Source organism: Lagopus leucura, unplaced genomic scaffold, assembly GCF_019238085.1.
Source record: "Lagopus leucura isolate 7727_CA_CO unplaced genomic scaffold, USGS_WTPT01 Super-Scaffold_100012, whole genome shotgun sequence".
In the NCBI taxonomy this organism is placed as follows: domain Eukaryota; kingdom Metazoa; phylum Chordata; class Aves; order Galliformes; family Phasianidae; genus Lagopus; species Lagopus leucura.
Genome location: NW_024962267.1, coordinates 7,238,147 through 7,265,320, shown reverse-complemented (window position 1 = coordinate 7,265,320; position 27,174 = coordinate 7,238,147). Strand labels below are relative to the sequence as shown.

General features: G+C 35.4%; 1 protein-coding gene across 3 annotated transcripts; it reads left to right on the top strand.

Annotated features, from left to right (window-relative positions):
• CWC22 (CWC22 spliceosome associated protein homolog) lies at positions 1-27,174 on the top strand. 3 transcript variants are annotated; one of them, XM_042874699.1, is made up of 20 exons: positions 1-43; positions 316-428; positions 2,059-2,126; positions 2,974-3,087; positions 3,204-3,461; positions 3,983-4,111; positions 4,925-5,093; positions 5,518-5,571; positions 6,383-6,518; positions 6,608-6,814; positions 6,931-6,993; positions 7,381-7,476; positions 7,995-8,076; positions 8,427-8,487; positions 19,303-19,380; positions 20,569-20,721; positions 21,497-21,624; positions 22,507-22,608; positions 22,747-22,937; positions 26,268-27,174. In XM_042874699.1, exons 2-20 carry the CDS (start codon positions 402-404, stop codon positions 26,921-26,923), a joined length of 2,772 nt encoding a protein of 923 aa, XP_042730633.1. In that variant the 5' UTR covers positions 1-43; positions 316-401; the 3' UTR covers positions 26,924-27,174. The 3 variants fall into 3 exon arrangements, with proteins under 3 accessions (XP_042730633.1, XP_042730635.1, XP_042730634.1); XM_042874701.1 differs by having other exon boundaries at positions 17-47; XM_042874700.1 differs by having other exon boundaries at positions 29-85.

Genomic DNA, 27,174 nt, shown 5'->3' with positions numbered 1-27,174 from the left:
GCCGGAAGTGACGGCGTTGGCGGCGGTACAGCGGCGGCGGGCGGTAGGTGCGGAGCGGGGGTTGCGGCTGCTTGGCGAGGTGTAGGTGAGGCGGCGGGAGTTGTCCCTCCGTTCTCTGCCCTTTCTCTCCCCTGCGAGGAGGCGGAGCCGCTTCCCGAGCCCCGCGGGTCCGGCTTTCGCGGCCTGTGTGCCGGGCCGCGGCTCGGAGGGGGAGCGGGCGGAAGGGGCGGGAGCCGCGCGGCTGGGCCTGCGGCACGGCAATGTAACGTTTGTGTTGTACAATATAAAATCCTTGCTGTCGTCTCTGTATTGTAGATGAAACGTTCTGGGTGAACTGGTCACCGCTTTGGATTTTCTCGTTGCTGCACGTTCAGAGTTTTGTATAAATAGCAGAAGTGGAGATGAAGAGCAGGGTGACACAAATAAACGTAAGTGCCCTGAAGCTTATGTTGTGTATTATTCTCATTCTCTTCTTGCTGGTGGCTAGGTTTCTGTTGATGTTGTATTAAATAGAACGCTTGTTGTAAAGCAGACAGTGGTGGTGGCAGCCACTGGCAACAGAGGTGTTACTGTTAAGGCAGTCAGTTATAGCGGCTGGTGCATGCTGTCCTTGCAATGGAAGTTCTGAACATTATTGGCATGTGGTAGTGAAACAAAAGTGGCTGAATGGTGGCTCAGCTGAGAACATAAGGGCTGGGAAATAGGGAAAAAGGGTGCTGAAACTGTAATGATGATGTTAAGAAGAAAAGGAAGTATAAGTTACTGTGTCAGCTGCGTTTCTTAGCGTGGAAGTTGAACTTCAGCTTTAAAGGTTGTACAGTACAGTTCTGAGTGGCAGGGAGGGTGGAAGGGCTGATTTCTTGGCAAGTAATGAGAAAAAATGAGGTGTAGAAATACCACATTTGTTTTCACTAGAATTTTACTGAATTTGAGTGACATCTTTATCACTAGCTTTCTGGGGGGGTTTGTGTTCAACCCTGCCTGGGCTGTTTTGCTCCTAGTTACATTCCAGCCTTTCTCGCCAAAGTAGTTTTTGACAGGGATGCTCAAATATCCTTTGGTATTGAGCATAGGTATGTCCTCATGTTTTCCTGACCAAATGATTATAGTAGTGCTCTCTCACCTGTTGAAATGAGTAACTTAGCCAGGTAGGTTCTTTGGGTGCTTTGGGAATGGGCTGGGAGGGATACTGTAACCTATGATAGGAAGCCTGGTCAGGAAAAGCTGAGGGAAATAAGTTATTCAGCAAAATAGTTGCTTTTGCAAGGATACCTGAGAACTCCCAGAGACAGACACATCAGTAACATTGTTTTACTCCTATGAACCCTTGTCTGTTAGTCTACTTGGGCCAAGGCAAATGCTGTAGAGCTCATGAGAACTCATTATCCCCCCAAAAAACCACCTTTTTCATGTTGTTACTATGCGTATTAAATTTATACATGTCAAATTTATGAAGCTAGGAATGATTCAGTGAGAAAACATACAATGGTTAGAAAAAAATGAGAGTTTTTTTAATTAAAAAGTAAAAAAGAATCTTTAGAAGAGGGAAGATATACTTGCCGTTTGCTAAACAAAAGGACTGGTAGATGTCTGTAAACAGTGTTGCACATGATACAACAAAGTATAAAAGGATGTGTGGATAAAGAAAACAGTAAAGAAACAAAGACTGAAGGTTGATTTTGCCTAGTCTCTGACAGTAATCCATAGCAAATGCCCTGTAGAAGCAGGGTAAACCGTGAAAATACTCAATCTCATTCAGTTTGTAATTTCTTTTAGTAACCTGTATGATTTTTCATCTGCGTTCAGCCTCTTGAAATCATGATAAAAACTTAGCATCTACAGTATCCTGTAGCAGCTGCTTAAGTATGTGTTATTTAGAAGCAGCTCTCCTTGTGATAAGTTGGACTGCTATTAGCTTTATTTGATGAACATTGCTTCTTATAAATATGTAGTGGGCTAAAGCCATCATATGCCTTGATGTCTATATGTATGTGTGTGTGTGTTCACACTAGTTGTTTTATGTCTTTGAAGTTGAATTTTTTTTCTCTTTTATTTAAGCATGGGTCCAGTCATGAAAAGAAAGAAAAATACAGTCCACGGCACAGAAGTTTGACTCCAGAGGACAGGTAGAAATGATTGATTTATGTTCCCTGTGATTATGTGTGTGTGTGTGTGTGTGTATATATATGTATGTATGTATGTACACACCTTCTAGGGAGAGAAAAATTGAAACAAACAACAAAGGTGAAAACTGAATATAGTATGATTTTATACGCTACCATAATAGCTGTGAAAAATAATTGCAGGTTTAATAAAATACTTGCGTGTATAAAAAGCAGTAGTTAAATAGATTTGTAATTAAGACTAAATACTTTTAGTCTAAAATTCTCAGTTAAAATCTCAGGGATCTTGAAAATGGAAATTAGATAACACCTTCTTTTGTGGAACAGTACTGATGTTTATAGCAAGATTATGGAGGCCAGCAACAGGTGTACAAGTATTGTTTGAAGCACAGTCTACTGATGCAGGAGATGAAGCACTAGCAGTTTACCTATATTTCATATTTGAATTGGAATAAAGCATCTTGTACCAAAGGCAATCATTTTTAGTGGCGTCTGTTTCATGCACCACCTCAAAAGTAGCTGAAGTGAATACGTGAGTTTCAAGAAATGCGGTGTGGCACTTGCCTTTGGTGATTGATGTTACTGACATTTAGCGTTTATCCCACATGGTAGGAGGTGCTTCCTTTTAAGGTGATTCTGTTGATTTCTTTATTTTCATTTTTTCTTTTTTTGCTGTCTGGCAACAATTTATAAAGGGAACATCTTGTTTTTGAATGATGCACATACTAAGAGTGGAGTGCAGAATTGGAATTGTTGGTGTGTATGTAACAGATTGCATTGCAGGTAGTTATTAATAGCATAGTTTCTCTAATCCTTTTACTGAGAATTTTGTGTCTTGGTTTGTGAATAGGGATGTAGAGCATGACAGGTCTCCATCTCCCAGAAGAAGAAGATATTCTGATGACAGCAGATATGATCAAGAATATTCAAGAAGGGAGTATTATGATGACAGATCTTCAGAAAGGTGAATACTAAGACCTGTTTTTCAATTCCTATGAAGGTACTCACTTTAAACAACAAAAGAGGAAAACAGCTTCTTTTTTTCTTTTTTCTTTTTTTTTTTTTTTTTTGTCTTTTTAGAAGGCTGGAGAGAGGGAGAGACAGATACTATGAAAAGTGGGAAGAAAGAGATTATGATCGAAGGAGGAAGAGAAGACTCTCTTCCCCTGATCATAGGAGTCCAGAGAGGTCAACAGTTCAGGGCTCAAATACTCATGAAGAAGCCACTTCAAAGAAGAAGAAAGAAGAAGTGGATCCAATCCTTACTCGCACAGGTGGTGCATATATTCCACCTGCCAAGCTCAGGATGATGCAAGAACAAATTACTGATAAAAACAGGTGAGTTGAAGGTAACATTAGAATTCGTCCTGAAAAACAAAACTATGAAGGGTTTTAAGGAACGTTGTTATAAGTGGGACACTTCTTGAGATACCTTTCTGATCAGAAAAAAAATGAGAGCCATTTTTCTTAAGTCATTTTCTCTTCCCAACCTGTCTGAGGAAAACAAAGTGCTAGCCAAACAGACAACAACAAAAATAACAAATCAGACTATGACCCTCTCCACTTCTGCTCTTAATGGAAAAGTAGGATACAGAGCATAAACAGGCTTTTTTTTCCTAATGCCATTAAAAGACAAACATTCTGGGTTATACCACATCTGTGGGAATTACATTTTGGCATGACATGTTGGTTTGGTGGGTTTGTAGTCATTTAATGTATAATTGTGAGCTAGTCATTACATCTGTGCTGTGAATGTTTTCTTAGTTTTTTTATTTAATATATTGCATCTTCACATTTTTGTATATATAACAGCGCTGCCACAAATTTATGCTTTACTAATCTGTGATGCCTTTGAATAGCTTGGCATATCAGAGGATGAGTTGGGAAGCCTTGAAGAAGTCCATCAACGGTCTCGTCAATAAAGTAAACGTTTCTAATATAGAAAATATTATTCATGAGCTGCTTCAGGAGAATATTGTTCGAGGAAGGTAAATGTTGAAATATTTAAGTCAACTTTTTTTTTTTTCTGTAAATATGTATATTGTACATTCTTGCATCACTGTATGTTTAGTGTATGGTGACTAATCTGACTTTAAAAGCTTATATTTTCCTATGGCTATATTTTCCTATGCAGAGGACTACCCTGCTTGAGGAAAGGGGCTGGGAGCAGAGGGGTAGAGGAAGGAGTACGTGCTTGGAAGAATAAGACAGTAGAGCAGATAGCATGTTTCCTTTTTATTTTAGCTTATCTATTGATTTTACTTGAATGACTTGCAATTTACATGTGCCTGTCTATTTCTTTCTGTGTTCCTGGACTTTATCTGAAGTAAATATTTTTAGCCAAAACACTTTTCTACAATTGTCTGACTGATCTGTTTACCACCTTCATCTTTCCCATTGTAATGTGGAGAAAAGGCTATTTAGCTATTAGGTATTTCTATGATTCTAGCAGTTATAAATCATGGTGATTGTACAAGTAAATATGATCATAACCAGACTAATTTAATTTGCATTTGTAGCTAATAGTTTTAAAACCAAGTATTCTGTTCCTTTATACACGTATCAGATGAGTTCTATTCCGTTTATTAACCCTATAGTAAGTAGTACTTTAAAGAGTCACATTTTGAGGGCTTTTTTTTTTTTCCTCCTGGGCTTTGCAGTGAACAACTGTTAGAAAATGACCACATAGCACCTTTCTAACTATTCAAACAATGCAGTCCTATTTTGTGATACGTAATGGGAGAAAACGTTGTGTTTTATTATAAGAAAAATTTTATTCTTAAACTTGTGTATATTTGCAGGGGATTGCTGTCTAGATCCATTTTGCAAGCTCAGGGTGCCTCTCCAATTTTTACCCATGTTTATGCGGCTCTTGTGGCAATTATTAATTCAAAGTTTCCAAATATTGGTGAATTGATTCTCAAGAGGTTGATACTAAATTTTCGCAAAGGATATCGCAGAAATGATAAGGTATGTAAAAAATGTGAAGAGACAAAATGCTAAAACTTGTAACTGCTGAGTAATTTTGTACTGAGTGTATTCAAGTTAGGTATTTCAAGGGTGCACAGCCATGACCTGTGGTTTGTATTGTATCATTATGCTTCACCTACCATGTGTACGTTAAATAAAGTAGCACTCGTGTATTATGAAAGCTTGGCTACTGATTTCAGCTTGGAATTGTGATGCTATTTTTATATTTTACTTGGACGTATGCAGTTCTAATGGTAGAATAATTGCCAGTATACCAAAATAGTTATTTTCATGTCTTAATTTGACTGAGAAGCACAAATTGATAGTATAGAATGTCTCAGTTACAAGTGTTTCTTTCATGTAAGATGTTACAGTTTCTTTCATGTAAGATGTTACAGTTTCCAGTCGTTTATTTCTTTTGCAGCAACTCTGTCTGACGTCTTCAAAGTTCGTTGCGCATTTGATGAATCAGAATGTGGTATGTTACTTTGTTTTCACTTGCTCATATTTTATATGGCTTTCTATTTATTTTAGCTTCAAGATAGTGGTAGCTCAAGTGAATTTACTTCTCCTTTTCCATAAATTATGGGAAAACTGAGTTCAGATTTCCTGTCAGTACTTGCTGTAAGTTGTTGGGACTTTCTAGAAAAGAGATTTTGTCTGATAATATGGCTGTGATGTTCTCATCTCTAGCCATTGCATTTAATGTCTGAGAGCTTCCCAAAACTTTACATATATGTTTGGGATACTGTTCTGATAGCTTGTGATAGAAAGCAAATGAATTCCTGCAGATACTAAATGGAATTTTCTTGCAGCACTGTAATCTCATACAAAGATGATTAAGTCTGTAGACAGGATCAGAATCAATTGAATCAAATTTGTATATTTCCTTGTTTTACCATCTTCTGTGTTAGAGGTACCAGGGTTTCTATCCCTGGTGTATAAGATACTTCAGTTTGAAACGTTACTTCTTGCAGTTATTTTGAAAGACTATGCAATGCTAAAACTAGTTTTAGTAAGCTAAGTATTATTTTATTTGTTTGTATAAATGCATTCTGTTTTTTTCAGTAATGGTAAAATGTTCATTAGAATGTATTCATATTTCAAAAGTATAGTCATGTTCACTGTGAAGATAGTGTAAATATAAATAGCTAAATTGTGTATGAAATGTTGACAACCTCTTAATTAGTTTTGTCCAGTGTTGCCTTCTTTATGTGATTAAACAAATGGTGTGACATCCTCAAAGAAATATTGTAAATTCTGGTTCTTTACTGATATTCTTTCTAAAGGCTCATGAGGTTTTATGTTTGGAAATGCTCACCTTGCTTCTTGAAAGGCCTACTGATGACAGTATTGAAGTAGCAATTGGATTTCTTAAGGAGAGTGGGCTCAAGCTAACAGAAGTTTCTCCTAGAGGTATTAATGGTAAGTATAATGAGCCAATATATTAGCCTTTTCTTGTTTTGTGTTATGTTCAGTCCTTGTCCATATTAAATATTTCGTTTTTTCCAAAGCAATCTTTGACCGTCTTCGACACATTCTCCACGAGTCTAAAATTGACATGCGTGTTCAGTACATGATAGAAGTTATGTTTGCTGTACGGAAGGATGGCTTCAAGGATCATCCAATCATTCCAGAGGGATTAGATCTAGTGGAAGAGGAAGATCAGTTTACTCATATGTTGCCTTTAGAAGATGAATACAACCCAGAGGATGTTCTTAGTAAGTTAGAAATATAAATATTTTCCATGATTATATTTCACACAAAAACAAACTAAAGATTTTATATACAGCCTTATTTTCATTTTGTGTTTTAAAGACTCATTTTTATTTTAAAGATGTTTTCAAGATGGATCCCAACTTTATGGAAAATGAAGAGAAATACAAAGCGCTCAAGAAAGGTAGGTGTACATGTGTACGTGTACAGGTGTACATGTTTTATACATAATAGATGTATTCTATTAGATGTTATATGTGCATGCTATATGTAAAATATGTGTTTATGTACTTTGTGTATTTTATATGCTATTTAGTTACCCAACTATCGTTACAAGTCTTGTTTAACTGCAGGTGGCATTTGTTTTTCAGATAACTGCATTTCAATTCATCATACTCCTTTCTGACATACTCCCATCCCTTTCCTCAGTATTGTCCCTACAGCTATGTTTTTAGCCAGTTGTGGCATACCTTCTTTGCCTGAGACATCCTTTCAATCTCAGATGTTAGATCAATTGTTGTTTTGGTAACTGAATTATTACGTTCTGTACACCTTTAATCTGCTCTTTCAGAAATCCTTGATGAAGGTGACAGTGAGTCTGAACCAGATCAGGAGGCTGGAAGTAGTGATGAAGAGGAAGATGAAGATGAAGAAGAGGATGAAGATGGTAAGTGTGTGACTGGCAACTTAGTGGTGATAGTTTTGGAGTTTTGTTTGTTTTTTGTTTGATTGTTGGAATTGTTTTGAGTGCACGTTTTTTGTTTTTCTTTTTGTAGGTTAAACTGTAAAGGAAAGCTTGACTTTTGTTGCACATTTTATAAAACTAAGAACACTGCAATGTTAAGGGAGGCTTTAATCTGCAATTATTCCCAGATCTAAGTGTTTAATACTAGCACATAGCATAAGAGTGAAAATTTAAAAGGAGGCTTTCTGTATCTCTGCTGTATCTCTAAATATTTACCTGTTAGTCATAGATAAGGCGAACATTGATTTTAAATTCTTTACTTTGATAGAAATAAATATACAAACACAATACTGCCTAAATCTTAAGTATTGATACAAAAGGTATTTTTACACAGATGTGTTGCAGACCTAATAAAAATAGATATGTTCTAAGAGATACATAGATATTATAAAAAATATGACTTAATGTTTTGTTATTTCCAAATTGTGTTTCTTTCATAGGCCAGAAAGTTACTGTCCATGACAAAACAGAGATCAACCTGGTTTCCTTCCGTCGTACCATTTATCTTGCTATTCAGTCAAGGTAAACATGATATAATTTATACGCAATTGCATTTCTTTTCATGTGACCGAATTTGAATTCTCTTCTTTTTTTAAATCCTGCTTTAGCATCGTTTTTTTTAAAAATACCATATGGAACTTGATTTATAAGGTAGAAAATTAACTATTATTTTGACAGTGGGTTCTTAAATCATCATTTCAAACAAAAATCTTTGTTCTACAATACAATAATACAAGTTAATGCACTAGGACTTTTCTGTGAGTATTGCTGTAATCAAAATTTTCAAGTGAACAAAAGTCAGTGATTTTCAGGTGTTTTAGTACAGCTGTATATTGCTCAGATAAGAAGAATTTTTTTTTTTCTTATTGCAGCTTAGACTTTGAAGAATGTGCTCACAAATTGCTGAAGATGGATTTTCCTGAAAGTCAAACAGTAAGCTTATTTTTTGTTGTTGCTATTAATGTGAAGTAGTTGTGTAGTATTGAGAATCCTTACTTGTCCTGGGACCTAACTTGTGTGGCAAGTAAATGAATGACAGTGTCTCCTTATAGCTGTTTTTCCTCAATATGTCTTTAAACCTTTAGGGCACTTAGGCTGACATATTTCTTAACACGTTTCTTTTGTGTAATTGCTCCTTGCTGACAAGCAGTTTAAAATATTTGTTTAAAGCCTGAAAAGATTTGTTGGTTGGACTGTTGGAAAATGGTTATCCTATAACAAAAGTACCATAACTTGGAAGACATTTTCAGAACTCTGACTCTGAAAGAGAATGGAGTTGGAGGTATTTTCAGGCAGCTGTGGAGTTTGTCAGTAGGACTTGAAATACAGATTGGTATTAAAAGAATGAATCATGTCATTGCTTTCAGTTTTTGGTGTTGTGTTGGTTTTTTTTCCTAGTAATATTGTGTATTGATTTAAAGCAATCTGTGTATGGATGCTTAGTTGCCGTCTTGGAGATCATCAGATGTGTTCTCAAGTAAGAGAAATTGTCCTTTAGCCAGCAAACAATTTACATAAAAGTAATTTAAAAGTTTCACGTGACTGCTATGTTTTTGTCTTATTTGATTCTTTAATTTTGTGCATGAAATGATTCAACGCTGCCTAAATGCAATACAAAGCATTGATACGATTCTGGGTTCCAGTGAAGCCATAACCTGAAGAATTCCTGAGTAGTTGGGGAAAAAATGCTGTGTTGCAGAAAATCAATTCAGCTATAAAGAGTAGAGAACAGTCAGGAATGCATAAGCTATGTTATACAGTGTAGATAGAACTTGAGCATCATTGCTTTAGTAATTGGCTTGATGACTGATTCTCAACTGCTGGTGTTTAATCCCATTGCTGTGTCTCAGCTATCATCTGTTCTATGGTCAAGAACTGCAAGGAGAAAATATATATTTAAACGAAAAACCTGCATTAATCACAATCTGAAGTGTGGAAAGAAATAGACTTTTCTACCACTTCAGTTCAGAAAACTAGGTATTTTGTGAGGTTTGACTCAGTATTGGGCATTAGGTTATTTTCTTCTGCTTTTGTGGGTTGCCTTAATCGCAAATGAAAATAAGCAGATAAACAGAGATGAATTTAATGTGTTATTTCTCTCATACTTATGTGGTCCTTTTACCAAGTGTTTATCTTTTTTTATTACATAACCCTGTGATGTGCTTTGTAGAAATATAAAAGTGTGAGCTTTGAGAAATTTTATATTTCCACTATCAATCACAATTTAAAAAAATGTAAGAATATTACTATATGCAAAAGAAATGGGTAAATACGTGTTTTTCTGCTGCATTGCAAAAGCAGAAGTTATTATTCATTCTTAATTTTGTAGGAAAGCTCTGAAAGGAACTTCCAGATCTAGTTTTGAGACTTACAAAATGATGGATAAATTAAATTGTCTAATAGTCTGTATATGGAACTACTAGTAACCAAACAAAATACAATGTTGACTACAGTATGGCAGCTTTTTACCATTAAGACTTAATCTCTGGAATGTTTCTACTGAGTAATGTATTTTTAAAGAACAATTGATGGAGGGGTACAGAACATGATATCCTGTCAGCTGTCTGGTTATGTCTCTGGACAGCGCTACTTTGTTTTCCTAATGTTTCATTCCAGTATATTTTTTCCTGTCGTTACTTTAGTGTTCAAATTTCTCTAATCGTCACAGATTTTAGTATCAACTTTTAACACTCTCTGAGAAGAATTACATGCAGATTAATACCAATTTTTGTATTTGAATATTAAAATTTGTGGTGCATAGATGATTGGCTGCAGTTAGCATAAGCATCCTATTTAAAAAAAAAAAAGAATGTTATGTGATCCATATAACTAGGGTTCTGTTCTAATTACTATTAATTAGATGCCTTTAGGTTAAATGCTGAAGAGTTCTTGTTGGCGTTTTGTGTGTATGTACGCATTGTTTTATGAAAAGAGATAAACTGCTATCAACTGTATCAAACTGGTATCATTCATACTAGTTGCAAAAATTCCTGCAGTTCATGGCTGAGTACAACTGATGTAAATCTGCATCTTTTCATAAGATGCCACCTCCTCTTTGTGCTGTTTTCATTCCCTAATAATAATCATTACTTTTTATTTTACCTTAATAAAAAATATGAGAGCTTTGACTCGTATGGGCTTACAGCTCCTAAGCAGTGTTTTATAGTGGAGAAGGAAAATACAGTTTCCTGATCAGTGTGAGAGTGGAAAGGACAATCAGTTGTAGATACTGAAGTTATAAAAGGATTTATGCACCTCAGATCTGTCCATGTGCTAAATGGATGGCAGGGCATTTCTGTCTGATTTGACCCTCTATTTCTAAACAAAAATTCTCTTATATCCCGTACGTTCTTAAATGAAGCCTTTTTGAAATTATTCTCACTACTTCCATAGTTGAAACAAGTCACAGGATGAATTTTTTTTAGCCATAAAGCTCCCTGTCCCTCTGCCCTTTTTTTTTTTGTTTGGTTTTCCCTTAAATGAAAGTTCCATGAACCTGTTTTTCAGGAAGATGCTGGATCTTGCCCAACATTTTTTTCACATCTTATGATTCCAAGCTTTAACCATTCTTGATACACTTCTGAAATGTTTGATAAACTCATGTTTGTTCTTGTAAGGAAATCGCAGCTTCGTTTCATGTAGGAGAGGTGGTGATGCCATGGTTAGTTGATTGCTCTTTCATAAAACCTTTATGCTGGCCTCAGTTCTGATATAATGAAGACCCTGTAGAGCTCATTCTCCGTGCCAGCCCCACTATGAGTGGCAATTATTACAAGGTGTACGTATTAGAGTTAATTCTAGTGTCATTCAGTATGGTTTCTACTTTTCAAAAATTGGAAAACTTAAAGTTTTCATTGCAAAATTTGTTTTCTAATTATGCTAAATGTCAATTTCTTCCTTCCAGAATACTTTATCAAATGAAAACTATTAGCTTTCATTAATTTTATCTGTAAGACTGTATTCCACAGTTTTGAGTAATGAATTGTGAAATGCTACCTAAAAACTACTAAGAGTATTTTGAAACTGAAGACAGACATGAATGACAGTTTTGAGACTAATAAAGTCTTAATTACTTTAAGGCACTTGTCTCAAGTCTTTATGTGCACAGACTTCAGACATGATAGGGTAGGGCTGACTTCAGGTTTAAATTCAGCAGTTTTTGTCAGCGGTTGAATTACAGATTGTGTCACATCAACTACTTTGTGACAGAAGTGCTTAATGCACTGCCAGACCTGTCGTGGGTCTGCCACACTGATCTCACGTGCAGAAGAGCTTTAAGGTTCAAACGGATCATCTATGGAGCAGAACAACCTAATAAGGCTTTATGGCATTACAGTATAGGTGTGACTCGGTGTTGATGGGAATGCTGGCAATCTTTATTTATTCTTTATTAAGTTGCTGTGCTGTGGCTTGAAATCAAGACGTTTTTCATTCTGCTACGAACTGAAATGCTTTTTCAGAAATAAAGAATGCCTTTGAGCACAAACATCATCCATTTCTGTCTAATTTGCATAGTTAATTTTTAGTCTCCAGCTACATATTCCCTCTTCTAAGAATACTCATCTGCACCTTTTATTTCATGCCCTTTCTTTTCAACAGAGAAGTTTTTCTACCTCTGTGTTCTATTCTTCATTTAAAAATAACTGCAGTTTTCTGTTGCAAGCTTACAAGCAGTTTTCTTGCCCAGCTTTCAACTTTTGATCTCAGGCCTCAGTTGGATTTACAAAAATGCTCAAGAAAAGCAGGCTTTTTTTTTTTTTTTTTTACTGTAAATATGTTTCAAATCTTCATTGTATTTTTTTCTTTTTAACCTTAAAAGCAGAAAAATAATGAGAATAAAAGTCTGAATTTGATATTCCGAATAGTTAAGTACTACTTCTAATGCTAAGGAACAGAACAAACATACTGATGTGAGTCAAATCCACAGCAAAAAAAGCAATAAAAGCCATTGTTAAAGCTCAAGAACCCCTTTTATTTGAGTGCATTTTCTTGTTTTTTGGGTTTTTTTTGGTTTTGTTTTGTTTTTTGCTTTTTTTTTTTTTTTTTTTTTTTTAGACCCAACTGAAGCATGCAGATCAAAAGTTGAAGAGCTTTGTTGTAGTCTGTACTACAGCCTGTGACAAGCTGTTCTAAACAAGCTTTTCAGTTTCTGCTTTGGGCATATGTTTGATCTTGGCAGAGAGAACTACTTCTGTTCTTAAAGTGCTGTTATTATCCGTGTTAAAATGGTGTAAATCCAATGCACTGCCAAAGAAGAAAATTTAAGTTAAAACTGTAGTAGAGGAATGTGGTATTACCAGTTCTTCTGGCTTCAAAACTCTTACAGGGAAAAAAAAGAAAAAGAAAAAAAAAAAACCAAGCCCAATGAAAAATGTCAGAAATGGGCTTTTCACTTTTTTTTCCCTTACCAGGTTTTGTTACCTCTGCTCTTGAAAGAGAGTGTGTTTCTGTTTTTGATGCTTTTAGTTGAAAGAAAATGATTTCTTCATGGTAGTTCAGATCTAGATAGCACTCCTATCTGTCCACTCGCAAGTACTTACCTGGAGAATTGCTCCTTCTTTAGTGAAACGTGTATGTGGAATGAATCCACGTGTATGTGGAATGCATTTGGGGTTTGGATTCTTTTTTTTTTTTTTTTTTTTTTTTTTTTTTTTTTTTTTGGAAAGATTTTACTGCTTACAGAATACTTAGTTAAAATGGACTGAAGCATCATTCAAGCTGAGCTCATAAAGGATTCTTACTTTATTCTTCAGTCTTTCTCAGGGAGAAAAATATATTGTTCTTGCTCTTCAAGCATTTGGATAAAACAGAAAGGCTTGGTTTGTTCTTCCCAATGATTGTGATGTAAATTGAATCTGTATACAGCAACACTTGGAACTTTGCTGAACTAAATTAGGGCCTCTTCTGTAACAATATCTGACCTTCAGTGTGGCTATACAAAAACAAAAATAATGGGTCACAGGATTTATTTCTTTTACTTGATATGAGAAGTTTTTTTTTTTTAAGCAAACCCTTGAAAGACTTATGCATGCATTTGACACATTTTCAGTTTTACAGGACGGAGTCACACTTCCTCAAAACAGTCCTACTTTGGGGTGGGGGGGGGTGGGGGGTGAGAGTGTCTTGCTTGTGCTATTTCTTAATTTAGTTTTGAAGAGAGCAGGAGTACTTATTTTGACTTGACATTCAGTGAAAACAGAGTCCAAGAAGCTGGTATGGAGAGGGATGATCTAAATCTGATAACTCCGTTCTGATCAAGTCAGTGATTTCAGAGATTCATTGGTTTACTTTTGTCAAATGTGGGGCATCCCAGCTGGTTGGTTTGGCAGCTGCACCTTGGTAATTCACAGCCTTGCTACTGTCTGTAATACATGATCATCCTTAAGTCTTTCCATGCCATTCCTTGTCTTTTGTAGCAGGACTATCATTTTATTTGTTTATTTCATGGAGCCTTCAGTTTATTTCAGACTTGTGTTGAAATAGGACTTGGCTTGATGCAGTTTCCTCTGAGAGACAATAACTAATATAGGGCATAATGATGGGGGTTTTTTTGTTTGGCTGTTTTTTTACAATCTGTAGGATCCTAGGAATGCCTCTAACAGTCCTTTGATTTATAGTGTATTCTTTCAGTACGTAGGATGGATAGGTTAGGTTATGTGCCCTGTGAATTGATGTCTAGAGTATTCCATGGTGTGTAGATGATAAATTGTTTCTCGGATTCAGGTCTATTCCTTAGGCGACTTGAAAAGGTGTTGAGGAGAGAAAGAACGATCAGTGTTACCAGTAGGCTTGTGTTTGTTTGAGATGGGTCCATGCTTCCACTAGAAATTTGATTTTGTGATGTTTTTCAAGTGGAAGTTTTGATCTGAATGCTTGTTTATACTAGGTTACTATCTGACCATTTTACACTAATTTAAGTTCTTATGAGTTATGCTGTATTTTTTGATCCAGTTTTTACACATATAAGATCCTCAGAAGACTAAGTGCAAAAAAACCTGCTTCTAAACACTGTATTACATTTAAAATATAAAATTTTAATAGATGGGGTCTTGTTCTGTGGCTTTACTGTGTGCACCATGCAGTGCCATTGACATCAGTATAATCCCCCAAGTTACATCAGAAACGCACGTGTAACTGCAGAATGTGGATCTTGAGATAAAATCTGAAAAATGCCCTTTATGGAACCAGTTTATCTACTTTCTTCCTTTCCCTCCAGTTAGTATGTAGATTACATATTTAAAATGCAAGCAGTTTCTAAACAGAGTGAAGTAGATGGGAATGAACTAGGTGCTTTGTTTGACCTGAGGTTTCTGTCACGACCTGAACAGGGGTTACTTGTTTAGGCTTCAGGATCATGGAGGAACTGAATGTTTGCAGAAGAAAATAACTAATTGTGTAGCTGGATTATTCAAAGTATCTCTTGGAAATAAATAGTAACAAATTAAGGGGAACTTCTAAGCCATGTGTATACAGAATGAAGTCCCAGAAACCTAACTTATATTTTAAAATGTGCTTTTTAAAATACATGAAATCTATTAGAAGGTGCCAGCATTTGACTCGTTTATCTTTTGAATGAGAAAATGCTAGCTTTTTTTAATTTTTTTTGCAACTCTCTGAAGTGTCTAGACTTAAATTCTTTTTTTTTTAATAGGATTTATGCATTTTATAACTGTGGTAGGTGATGTTTTTATTAAAATGTTTCCAATAAATATAAAAAACATAAAAGCTTCCTTTAACTGCATATCTTTATCATTAATAAAAATGTTACTGATGTAAAAATAGCTGATTTCATTATCTAACTGTGAAGCTCATTGCCCTTTCTGTGTTTATTTTGGTATACACGTCCATCTACAAAATAAAAATATAGACGAGAAGAGGAGGTGATATTCTGTATTACTAGTACCTGGTGCTAGCTAGAGTTCTGGCTAGGCTTTGATCTTGCAAACTTCTGTGTATGCATTTAAGCTGTGAAGATGGAATTGCCCACATCACCTCAGTGGCGTTACTTAATTTTTGCACACATACCTTTGAGACTGAAAGGAAGCATATGCTGTGTGGCTTCAATGTATTGTTTTACTAGAGCCTTCCATGTGTGCTGCAGACTTGTAGCGGGAAGCAGATTTAAAGCAGCACAATTAAATACATGTGTGTCCTTATATGCATTTTTTTCTTCCTACATAAAATCCTGTAGGTCTAATTGTCTTCTGATGAGTATGTTCAACTTTAACCATACAGTTCTCTAATCATAAAACAAACTGAGGTTTAAAAAAAAATAAAAATGTAGGCAAAGGGATAATGGAAGTTGAAGAATAACTATCAGCTGACCTAATAGAGGACAGACCTGGAACTGCCAAAAGCATTATGTGCAGTTTGCCAGACCACCTGCTACTGAAGCACCTTCTATCCCTTTGTCAGCCTTGGCTCTGTGCAATAATTCTGAGAACTGAGGGAAGGAAGAGAGAGATGCTGGAAAAAATAGGCATATGTAAGTTGCATGCACTACATTTCCCTACCATTGTAGGGAAAGCTTAAAGGTAGTAAAATAAACTTCAGCTGGAATAGAGAAGAATGAGGAACAGCATCTGTGAAAACACTGCAACAATGTACAAAAACAAGATGCTGATTTTAGGTAATTTCACAGTGGTGTAAACCAGCCTATAATCCCTTACTAGTTTTGTTTCCAGCATATTGGTTCTTTCAGTTCATTACATGATCATAGAAACACACGTACTAGCGTGGGAACTTGTATGTTTTAAAAAGAACTAGTAGTCTGTGGATAAGGGATATCTCACGGTTGCTTCAGATTGTATACAGCTTATATAGTCAGTACAGGAGCAGAACTGCATGGCTGCAAGGAAGGAGAGGGGAAATGTCATCACTTCCAGGTAGGGAAGGAGGAGCAAAGCGGCCTCCTTGGAGAACAGCTGTGGGTCAACTCTGAAAGAGGAGGAGTGGCTCTTAAAGAAATCACAGCAAGAAACAAAGGAGAATGAATGAATGAAAAAAATATATAGTGTAAGAAGAAACACAGAATCAGAAAGGAGTGAGAAAACTGAGTTAACTTCTCTTTCTGAAGTTATTTAGCCCTTATGTGTGAAGCTAGTTTAATAGAGTAGAGTAGCAAGGGTATGCTTGTTCTTTAAAGCAGTAATGCTGGTTTAAAAAAGATAATCTCCCTGCAAGGCTGCGCTTAAGTCCATCCAACCCATTATCCTGCTTGATCAGGAATTGTTCAAGTGAGAACTTGGGGAAATACAGTGTATGTAGAGAAGTCTTTCTCCTTATTTTCAATCTCAGCAGTTTTGGGAAGTGGCATTTTTCCATAATACGGTATTGAGGTAAAGATCTTCACAAGAGATTTCGCTCGTTCTGTGTTGGACATCAGATATTTTTTGAAGGATTTATTTACTTCATGACAAGATAGCTGTACTTAGTATCTGACCAAATCTGGATGCTTGCTTGCTTGTCATTGTATGGAAGGCTTTGGACAGCACAGTACACAAAGTGTCTTCAAAACTGGGAAGCGCTTGTTACATTCTTTAAAGCAAATGCTGCAGTAAAACCCACAAGCTTTCCTCACCTTAATCATCTTTAGAAACTTTAGCACTGGAAGCAACAAAACAAGTTAACTAACCTCTTAAAGCTATAATTGAAGCTGGAATTGTTTTGTGAACTTGTTACATCTCTCAAAAAATAATTAAATCATTTTCAAGTTTGTTAATTTTTAATCTGAAAGACAGTTACTGTAGACCTAACCTTGAGTTGTTTGGATAACACTGGCAAGGATGTCTATGGGCAAAGCTATTTTCATGCATGTGGTTATTCAAGATACCCTCCTAGAAATCATTGTAATATTTAATTAAAATGTTAAAATATTTAATTACTGTAAACCACAGGGGATACCAATATTGTAATTGCATTTAAGATGAGGAAAAGAAGTAATTTGTTTTTCAAATCTTGCTGACTTTATTAGCAATGGCATCAGCACTTTACCCCTTTTTATTGTTTAAAAACTGATTACCTGAAGCATTACTGTAAAGCAGGATAATATAAAAAGTTAATATGCATTTTAATATATCAAGCTAACCCAGTGTGACAGTGTTGAAAAGAATGCCTTTAAACAAACTTAGGTTTCTCTTTCATACGTTGCTGCCTCAGTATAATCAGAAGGGATTATTTCTTCTTGTTAAATGTGGTTGGTTTGCTGTTTCTTCTGAGTACAGTTTGTGATGGGCAAAATGTTTCTTTTTGCATCGTAAGCTTAGTGGAAAGTTTAAAGTTTATTTTAAATAATCATGAAAGATATATGACTGATACTCTAAAACCTATTTGGGAACATCATAAATTGATTTACTCTGTGAAGTTGGTCATATGGAAAAGTATACAATAATTGGGGGAAAACTGCAACACAGTATTTGATGGCTTTTAATGCATATATGAGAATATTTGCTTTGGTTGTATTAGTGACTGTGCCATAAGCCATGTCACTGTCTGCTCAGTTTATGTAGTCAGGAAAACAACATTTATGTGTATCTATAGCTGGAGGGTGATACAATAATTAACTTGGAGTGATTATACTGGGAAATGAGCAGAAAGGAGGACAGATATCTTTTCTTCCAACAAGGCTGCCTTTTGTGGAGTGGGAGGAAACTGGTTGTTTTGGGTAGTTGGCAGCTAGTATCTTCTGCCATAGCTGATGTTTGCTTATGCTCACATGCATTCGGACAGGAGAGAGATGGAAGGCAGTCTGTCACTGGTGTGTGTGTGTGTGTGTGTGTGTGTGTGTGTGTAAAAAAAAAAAAAAAAAAAAAAAAAAAAGCTTTGGGAGGCCAATCTGCCTCTACTTCCTGCATTCTCTCCTAGCCAAGCTCACTTCCTTAGTAAGAAAAGAAGCGCTCAAGTTAGTCTTCTGAATTATTTTTGTTGCTTTTGAAAAAGGTTATTTAAAAATAAGATTTCAGAATGGTAAAAGAGGTCTTCCTGGTTTTATGCTTTTTTATGTTTATTTTGTGCAAAAACTCCTTAAAAAAAAAAAAAAGCAATTGCTTTTTTTGTGTATTTCATTCTTTCTAGCAGTAGGATTTAAAAATGTGTCCGAGCTTAAACTACTAGATGGTTATTTTGTGACTAAAAAAACCTGTAAAATTATACCCGCTACATAAAGAAATGTTACAGTTTAAAATTGAACTAATTATTTTAGGATCTTTGTAAAGATGTATACAGATTTCATTCATGAGTTGTCTGCTCCTACTCACAAAGGTAGGCATTTACGTGCATCTATCTAGTTTCCAAGTCTGGCGTTTTGTTATGAAGATAACCAGCACTTGCTAAGGTACCAGTTATTCTGGGGTCTCCTGTGATGTAATTAAATATGGATTTCTTTGTCTATGTTTTCTCCAGATGCAGGGATTTAGTGTTCTTTTCTGCTCTGTGGTAAAGATGGTTAGTAAAGTAGTTTTGACTGTTGTTATTAAATTACACATTGAGTGAGCTCAGAATCATTAAAAGACATCAGCTTAAGCATAAGAGAAAATACAAATGCCAAAAGTGCAAATATAGACCCTGAGATAACTTCAGAAACACAAGAAATTTGGAAAACTACTGTTTTATCCAGGGAAGTTATGTAAATATCTTGCTTCACAGCTGGCATCCATGTGAGCGTTTCCTTAATATTTTGATACTTTGTGATGATGTTTGTACTGCTACAGCAAATTTACCTAGAAAAAATGTTGTTTTCTCTGAAATCAGAAAGAACTCTGCAACATGATACTTGACTGCTGCGCTCAGCAAAGAACATATGAAAAATTCTTTGGGTTACTGGCAGGGGTGAGTCCTAATTTCAGATTTTACACTCGATGGTAGATAATTTCTTTTGGTTTACTCTTGTCAAATCAATTTTAATAGAGAAGTAAAACTAATAGTCTTTACTATACTGAAAATGATTATATTAATTGATTGAATTAGCATCTGGATTGTAACAAGCACAGTGAATGCCAAATGAGAACTCATTTTCTCCTTTTTGGCCTCCCATTTTTCCATTACAGTAGAGAAGTAAATGGGAGGCCAAGGCATTGATATTAAAAGAAGTTAAAAGTGTTGTGAGTTACTGGAAAGATCCTTTTCTTAATGCTAACAGTTGACTTTAGAGACTCTTCTTTCAGCTGCTTAGTAGATCTTATAAGACAAAGCATTAGTTGCTGTCCTGGTTTTCCCTGTTTTGTTGTCTTTCAGTAAACATTTAGCATCTTGGGTCTTTGGTGTTGTTTTCATTTTTCTCAAAATAACTACAAATGTAGTCATGGTTAATTACCTAAGCTCTTCCTATCTCTTACATTGGCAGAGCTGACTCGCTAAGTCAAATAGAGTAAGCAGTTCTGATGAAAGCAAGTGTTTACTTCCATTTGTAGGTTTTTTTTTAAATTCAGTATTTGAGGAAATATTTCTGCTGATATTGTTATGAAGCACCAGCCATTTGAATGTGGATGTTAAAAAGCTGTAGGATGTAACTGTTAATTTCTTTTTACTTTAATTTTTAATTTTTTTAAAAAATATAATTTTTAATTTAATTTTTAAAAACTAATTTTTAAATTTTTTTAGTGTTCATTGCAGTGTTTATGTCCGAAGTGTCTTGCCTCTCACTGTGTTCCTGCTGCCTCTCTGGTCTTAAATACCCTCTCAGTGACATCATGAAAAAAGTTGTATTTGAGGGGTTACGCCCAGTGAGAATACTGGATGTATAGAAGTAAAATAAATTGCTGAATCATTTGCTGTAGGTCAAAATTGTTAATTACTACTTTGCAATGCAGATGAGTTCCATGCTCTGACAAACTGCTGGAAGCAATCAATTGTATCTGTTTGGAGATGTTTTCTATAAGTATTAGTTTTTAACAGAAGGTCTTGTGATAAATATTAGCAGCATTACATTTACATTGCATAAGTCATTTATGCATATGTTATTTGCGTGTTTAATATTTTGCTTAATCTGGTTATTTAAATTGTAAAATACTGTTTCAGCGTTTCTGCATGTTAAAAAAAGAATATATGGAATCCTTTGAAGCTATTTTCAAGGAACAGTATGATACCATTCATCGTTTGGAAACAAACAAATTAAGGAATGTTGCCAAGATGTTTGCTCATCTGCTGTACACTGATTCCATTCCCTGGAGTGTGAGTAGAACTGGCTATTGCCAAAGGTTTTTTATTTAATTATTAATCTGTAGTAATTCAGAAATTAGTAATAAATTGGTTTTAGTATTCATTCAACGTTTTGAAACTATTGGCACTTGTAGCAAACAATTATTTTAAATGTATTCTGAGATACACCATTGAACATCCTATCCTGTTTCTGTCTCCCACAGTTCTTCATTAGTGGCTCTGAGCTGTTATTTTACAGAGCTGAGCTGGAATTGGTTGATTAAAATGTACACTTTTTTAGCTAATCAGCAGTGTAATTAGCTGTCTCTCAAAAAGTAAATGTAAAGAAATCATCTAAAATTAACTTCATACAGAAAATTTTCAGGCTTTTTATATGAAACTTTAGAAATAATTACAATTCTCTTTTCCTACACTTTTATTCTTGTTCGATAATGTAATCTAATTGACATTCTTCAGGCACACACAAATTAATCCAAATATCTCACCTCTTTAGAACACCCATTTCAAATCTTTAACTTTCCAGGAGTTCTCACACCTGTTTTTCTTCCACTGACTTTTCTTGGACAGGATAAATCCTGAAACAATTGCTAGTTTAAAAATGATCAGAAATTTCTTGTTAGAACGGACCTTTCAAGGAAGAAAAGTTCTTGACTGAGAATTAGTGTGCATTGGTGAACAAAAATAAATAAATAGTCTTTACTTGTTTTTTTCAGGAGGCCAAAGGGTTTTAGGTGAAGTTTGAACATACTTTCTTTCATTTGTGTGTTTTTTTCCTAAACATTTTCAGGTTCTGGAGTGTATAATACTGAGTGAAGAAACAACCACTTCCTCCAGTAGGATTTTTGTCAAAATATTCTTTCAGGAGCTTAGTGAATATATGGGACTTCCAAATTTAAATGCAAGACTAAAGGACATGTAAGTTGAAGTTTTATTTTAAAAACAGTACGTTGAATTAATTCATCAGAAAGAGTACAAATAAAACCTCTGTTTTCAAATTCAACTACATCGGTGGTTTTATAGCTGCAATTTTCAAGAATAAGTTAATGTATAACTTTACTCATTAGAGACTTACAGTCCCTTTAAATTGAATGCTACCATTGACAAGTTCAGCTATGTGCAAGAGTATTTATTTGAAAGCTATATTATTTTTTTTTCCAAAGACAGTACAACTTGTACAAGAATGTATCAAGTGCCAGTCTGTTAATTTCATTGTTTTGTCAGCAGTAATGAAAGTTGCTGTGGCTGTTTGTTCTGACAAAGTTTAGAAGAAAAGGACCAGATTCTAGTTTTTCTAGGGTTAGTTGCTTGTCCTTGAGTACAGTGTCAATAACATTCTTTTAAGCGTTTGTGGTTTTTTAATACACTGCATTCTGGCAGCGTTCATCTTGGTTGCTAGAGCTGCTTCCCATTAGTTGGGTTGACTCTTAAGCTTAACAGATGCTTTAGTTCATGTAAGCTTGAATTTAGACCATCTTAAGGCCCTGTTTAATTTGATCTTTGTCCTTCATGGTTGTCAAGTAATATTCTTTACTTTCACTAGCTGCTGTGTTTTCACAGGTCTGCTCAGGGCTTTGCAAAATCAGGCTCCTCAAACTGTCAGTTATGACAGTGCATTATTAGATCTCAGAAGTATTTTGTTAATATACATCACAGATATAAACAAGGAAAGTGTTGAAAAATGCATGAAGAGAATTTTCACTGTGCTATGTAATATAGTTCCTTTTTAAGTCTATTAATGTCAGTGAGAATTAGTGCTAAACTGGCATACTGATTATTTTAGATGTTTGTTTTCAACAGAACACTGCAGCCTTTCTTTGAGGGATTACTGCCTCGGGATAACCCAAGAAACACTCGCTTTGCCATCAATTTCTTCACTTCTATTGGCCTTGGAGGACTTACGTGAGGAACATTTTTGTTTGATTTAATATTTGCTTTCCTTCCCTGCCTCTCAGTTTAGGAGGTGGGAGAGGGAAGTGACTTCTTTTTTTTTTTTTTTTTTTTTTTTTTTTTTTTTATGATATTGTCGTTGTTCCTTAGAGATGAATTACGGGAGCATCTGAAAAATGCACCAAAGATGATAATGACTCAGAAACAAGATGTTGAGTCATCAGATTCATCTTCAGAAACAGACTCTTCTTCAGATTCTGATTCTGACAGCAGTAGCAGTAGCTCAGAGTCATCCAGCAGCAGTGACTCTTCATCTAGCAGTACCGACAGCAGTGACTCAGGTATTCAAGCACTAGCTATAACTATTTATTTACCTCTTGTTTACTGCCATGCTTCTGTTTACTGTTATTGCTACAAACTAGCTCTAGACAGTGTTGCTGTGGTTTATAAATATATTTTTTTTAAATTGCATGTTTTTAAAATACTTCTTTTTGCTCATATAAACTTCTTTCAGAAAACAGAAGATCTTAGTCCCGTTTTTAGAGATTTAAATACTTGAGGAACACTGTTTTATAGAAGAGTTTCTTACACAGTTGATACTTGTTGCACAGAGCTGTCTTTTCAGTCTAGTGGAGAACGGAGGGGCTAGTATTAATATCTCTATGGGATATATATAGCTTAGTGGGGAACTGTGGTACTAACATCTGATTCTTTTTTCCACTGCTTAATTGAGTGAGCTTGATGCTCCTAGTATCCTCTTCTGTAAATAGGTACCCTGTTGTGGATTAGACACAACATTGGTCAGTTCTAGCAGTGAGTTTTGTTTTATTCTATTTGTTATTCTTCATTTCTAATTCTTTCTCTGGAAGACTTTCTGTGTTGATATAGTGAGGGTTCTTGCCTTAAGGGAAATCTTCAAGGATGAATCAGCTTTTGCTGATAACTTAGTATTATGTAGTTTCATGTTGTAATCATTATTTGTCATAAACATTGCTTAATCTGTGAAGTACTTGCTAGTATGAATTACTGTGTACAGTCTCTCCTATAACATGAGCAGATGATAACACAGCATGACTTTCTGTAGTTCAGAACCTTGTTGATTCAAAATTAATTTGATTTATTATGTGACTCAGAAATGAAAATGCAGATTAATAAAATAAAAGCAGTGTGAACTGCTCGTGTCTGGAAATGCATTTCTGTCCTCTTGCAATGTTCCTCTACAAAATCTGATTTGCATTTCATCCTAAAGCTGTCACATTAATGACAGCAAAGCACTAGAGGAGGGCGCAGTCAAATAGGGTCAAAGAAGGCGTTAGTTCAGCAAAGAGCCAGATGGTTCCTGCATAGACAGCTGCAGCTCTGCTGAGCTGCTTGATAGGAACCAGAGAGGTAAGTCCTTAGTGACAAACCAAACTGAGTCTGCAGTCTGATAGTGTGAGCACTTGATTTTTGTAGTCTTAGGACCCTCTCTTTTACTGTTTGTCCTTCCTTCATCAAGGCGTACAGTCATAAAACTTGTATTTTTATATCTTAGTAGCCCAGTTTCACTTTTTCCCTGATTTTTGTGTACTTAAATGTCACGTATGGGATACTAATTTGAGATAACTATGCACTTACGAATGTGGGTCAGGCTTGCTACAAAATGAAGGTATTTTACTGGTTATAGCTTGATTTTTAAAAAGCTGCAAACAGAGGGAAGGCTTCTTTACCTTGGTAGCGTTGGGGAAAAAAAAGAAAAACTTACTGTTCTAAAATGTAGCCAAAGTGATCCGTCATTGCATGTAATCAGAGTGCCAGCAAGCCTTAGTTCAGACAGATTAGCCAGCTTCTGTAGGACTCAGATATTTGATGTACTATTAAATCAATTTATGGCTACAGTATTTTCATAAGGTGGTTAGAAACAGTTAAATATGTGATACTGTAGCTCATATAATAACCATTGTTAACTGTAAATGACTGCAACTTTAGTGTTCACTGTTTGCTTATAATGCTTTGTCACATCTGCTGAGAGAAATCTGCAGATTGTTAATAAAGAGCAAACAGGAAGAGTAAAGTCTTCCTCTGAGATAAATACTGCTGCACATTTAGAAATACAGATGTTGGTTCATATGGAGGCTGTTTCTGAGGTAGTTATACATTATTTTCAAAAGCCAAGTTTTATTAGACAAAAAAATATTTTCTGTAAATTAAAAGCAAATATTTACTGGTTTAAAGCAGCTGCACTGCCTTTGCTTTGCTTTCACTCAGTACCTGTGGCATAACTAAAATATCTGTATATTTATGTATTTTTAAGGACCACTGGGCTTTTATCAAAACATCCTCTTCTTAAACTTGTTAACTTTATATTGTTCTTTAGCATTCATGATGATTTCACTTTTTACTTGAAACAAGTATGTAGGCCCTGTTTAAACTGGGGACTTCTTAAAGCTCTGTAGATGTTAATGTAATGTTATTTCCTGTGGTTCCTAGAGTCAGTAGTCTATGGCCTTTCTTAGGGTTCTGAAGCTGATCTTAAATTGTTGACAAGCTAGCACTATCATTCCTGAAAACAAACCAGAGTCATTGTTATGTTGCTGCAGTACCACAAAGTTTCTGAAGCTATTTCATCTGGCTTTTCTTTCTCAGGATAGTGTTAAGAGTTTTTTCCCTCTCTGCTGTTTTTAAACTCCTTGCCTGATAAGCTCTTCCAGAAAGTAATTGGTGAAGTAAACAATTTGAAGATAATGGATGGTCTGGAAAAGATGACCTTTTGGAAAGAAATTTTCTGAGTTTTGATGTATGGCTTTACATCCTGTGCCTGGTCCTTCTGTATCAAGTCAGTAAAAAGGTGATGATGTGTAGAGGCTCTCAGAATTCAGGCATTACTTCTGGATAGGTAAAGGATAAAAACCCTGCAGGTGTCAAAGCTACAAATGAGTAGAAGAGAGGGGACACTTGATTGTTGGAGTTTTGTCAGTATGTAGCACTTAAAATGTGAAGGCACGTCTTTCACGACCTACATGTTATGTCAGATTCCTGTTTAGCATGTTACTCTTTTGGTATGAGTTACTTCATTTATATGTCTGGTTAGTAATGTTTTCCTTTCAAGTGCATGTTTGTTTCTATGTTCTGTAAGTTGAGGAAGAAGTTTGGTTTTGATGTTTGTTAGAGCTAAAGTGGTATGATGTCATGTTCTTGATAACTGTGTAGTCATGGTAAATCGGATGAAGTGTGGAAGATTATTCCATGAGGTCATATTTTCTTGTTTTTACTGTTTTGGATGTGGTGTAGCCTTGCCTGTTGTTCACTTGAGGTTTGTGGGTTTGTAACAGTGCAGATGCTGACAAATGCTGAAGCTTAGAGGAATAATGTAGCTCTGGGCTTCTTAGCTTGCACTTCAAGGGAGAACTTTTCGTATTAAAATATGAGGCCTGTAATACAGCCAGACCCTTAAAAATAGTCAGAACCTGCTCAGTTAAAAGAATGGGTGGATTTTATCCCATTGCATGAAATCCTTGGTTGAGGGGAGGGATACAAGCAAAGCTGGTATTTTTGTAACCTCTGGCCAGATACATAACAAAAGTTGGAATGTTTTTCCATACAGGTATTTCTTTATAACTCTTGGTGTACTTTAATAGATCAAATAGTTGATTAAAATAAAACCTTATTCCCATAATTTGTTGTCATTTCAGATGCTTCCAAAGCTAAAAGAAGGAGAACACAAAAGAAAAACAGAGAATCTGAAAAAGCTTCCCGGAAAAAACAAGAAAGGAAAAGAAAATCGCTTGAGAAGAAAGTGGGAAGGAGGCGGCAAGAGGACAAAAGTGATAGTGAGAGCAAGTCAGAAAGGAATCACCGAAACATGAGAGAAGCACACAGGAGGGATGACACATCAAAATATCAGTACAGAGATGAGTCTAATGGCAGAGACGATTACGAAGCATATAGGAGAGATGACATATCAAAATACCATCACAGGGATGAGTCTAATGGCAGAGATGATTACCATAGTGGAAGAGATAGGAACTATGAGAGAAGTAAGGATCTAGAAAATAAACACAGCAATTCAAAACAGAAGAAAGCAGAAAGAAGAGCTTCTTTTTCTGATGATGAAAGTTATAGACACGGGAGCAGAGATAATGGACATCGGAGTAGAAAAAGAGAAAGATCTAGATCTGGAGAGAGATCATATAACAAGTCAAGTCCAAGGGAGGAAGAAGAAGACCACCGATATAGAAATGGCTCAGAAAGACTTAGAGAGAAGTACAACCATTCCTCTGACCAGTACAGGGAATCCAGAAAATATGAGGATAGACGAAGGGAGAATTCCCCACACAGACGAAAATAATACCTAAACAGTTTGAAATAAATGGGCGTTTCTGAGCTGTTGAAACTGTATTTTAAAAAATGACTAAACTTTCTTTAAAAAAGATTTTGTACAAAGTGGTAGTTTGCATTTGTAAATTTTATCAGACTTTTTCAAATTTTCAGTACTGCTTTTTTTTTATAACTGTTGCTTTAAGTCTTTCTGTTAAATTCATCCTCTGGGAAGATGAAGTTGTTTATTTTGTGAATAAAACAGTTAAGATCTCAGTGAAA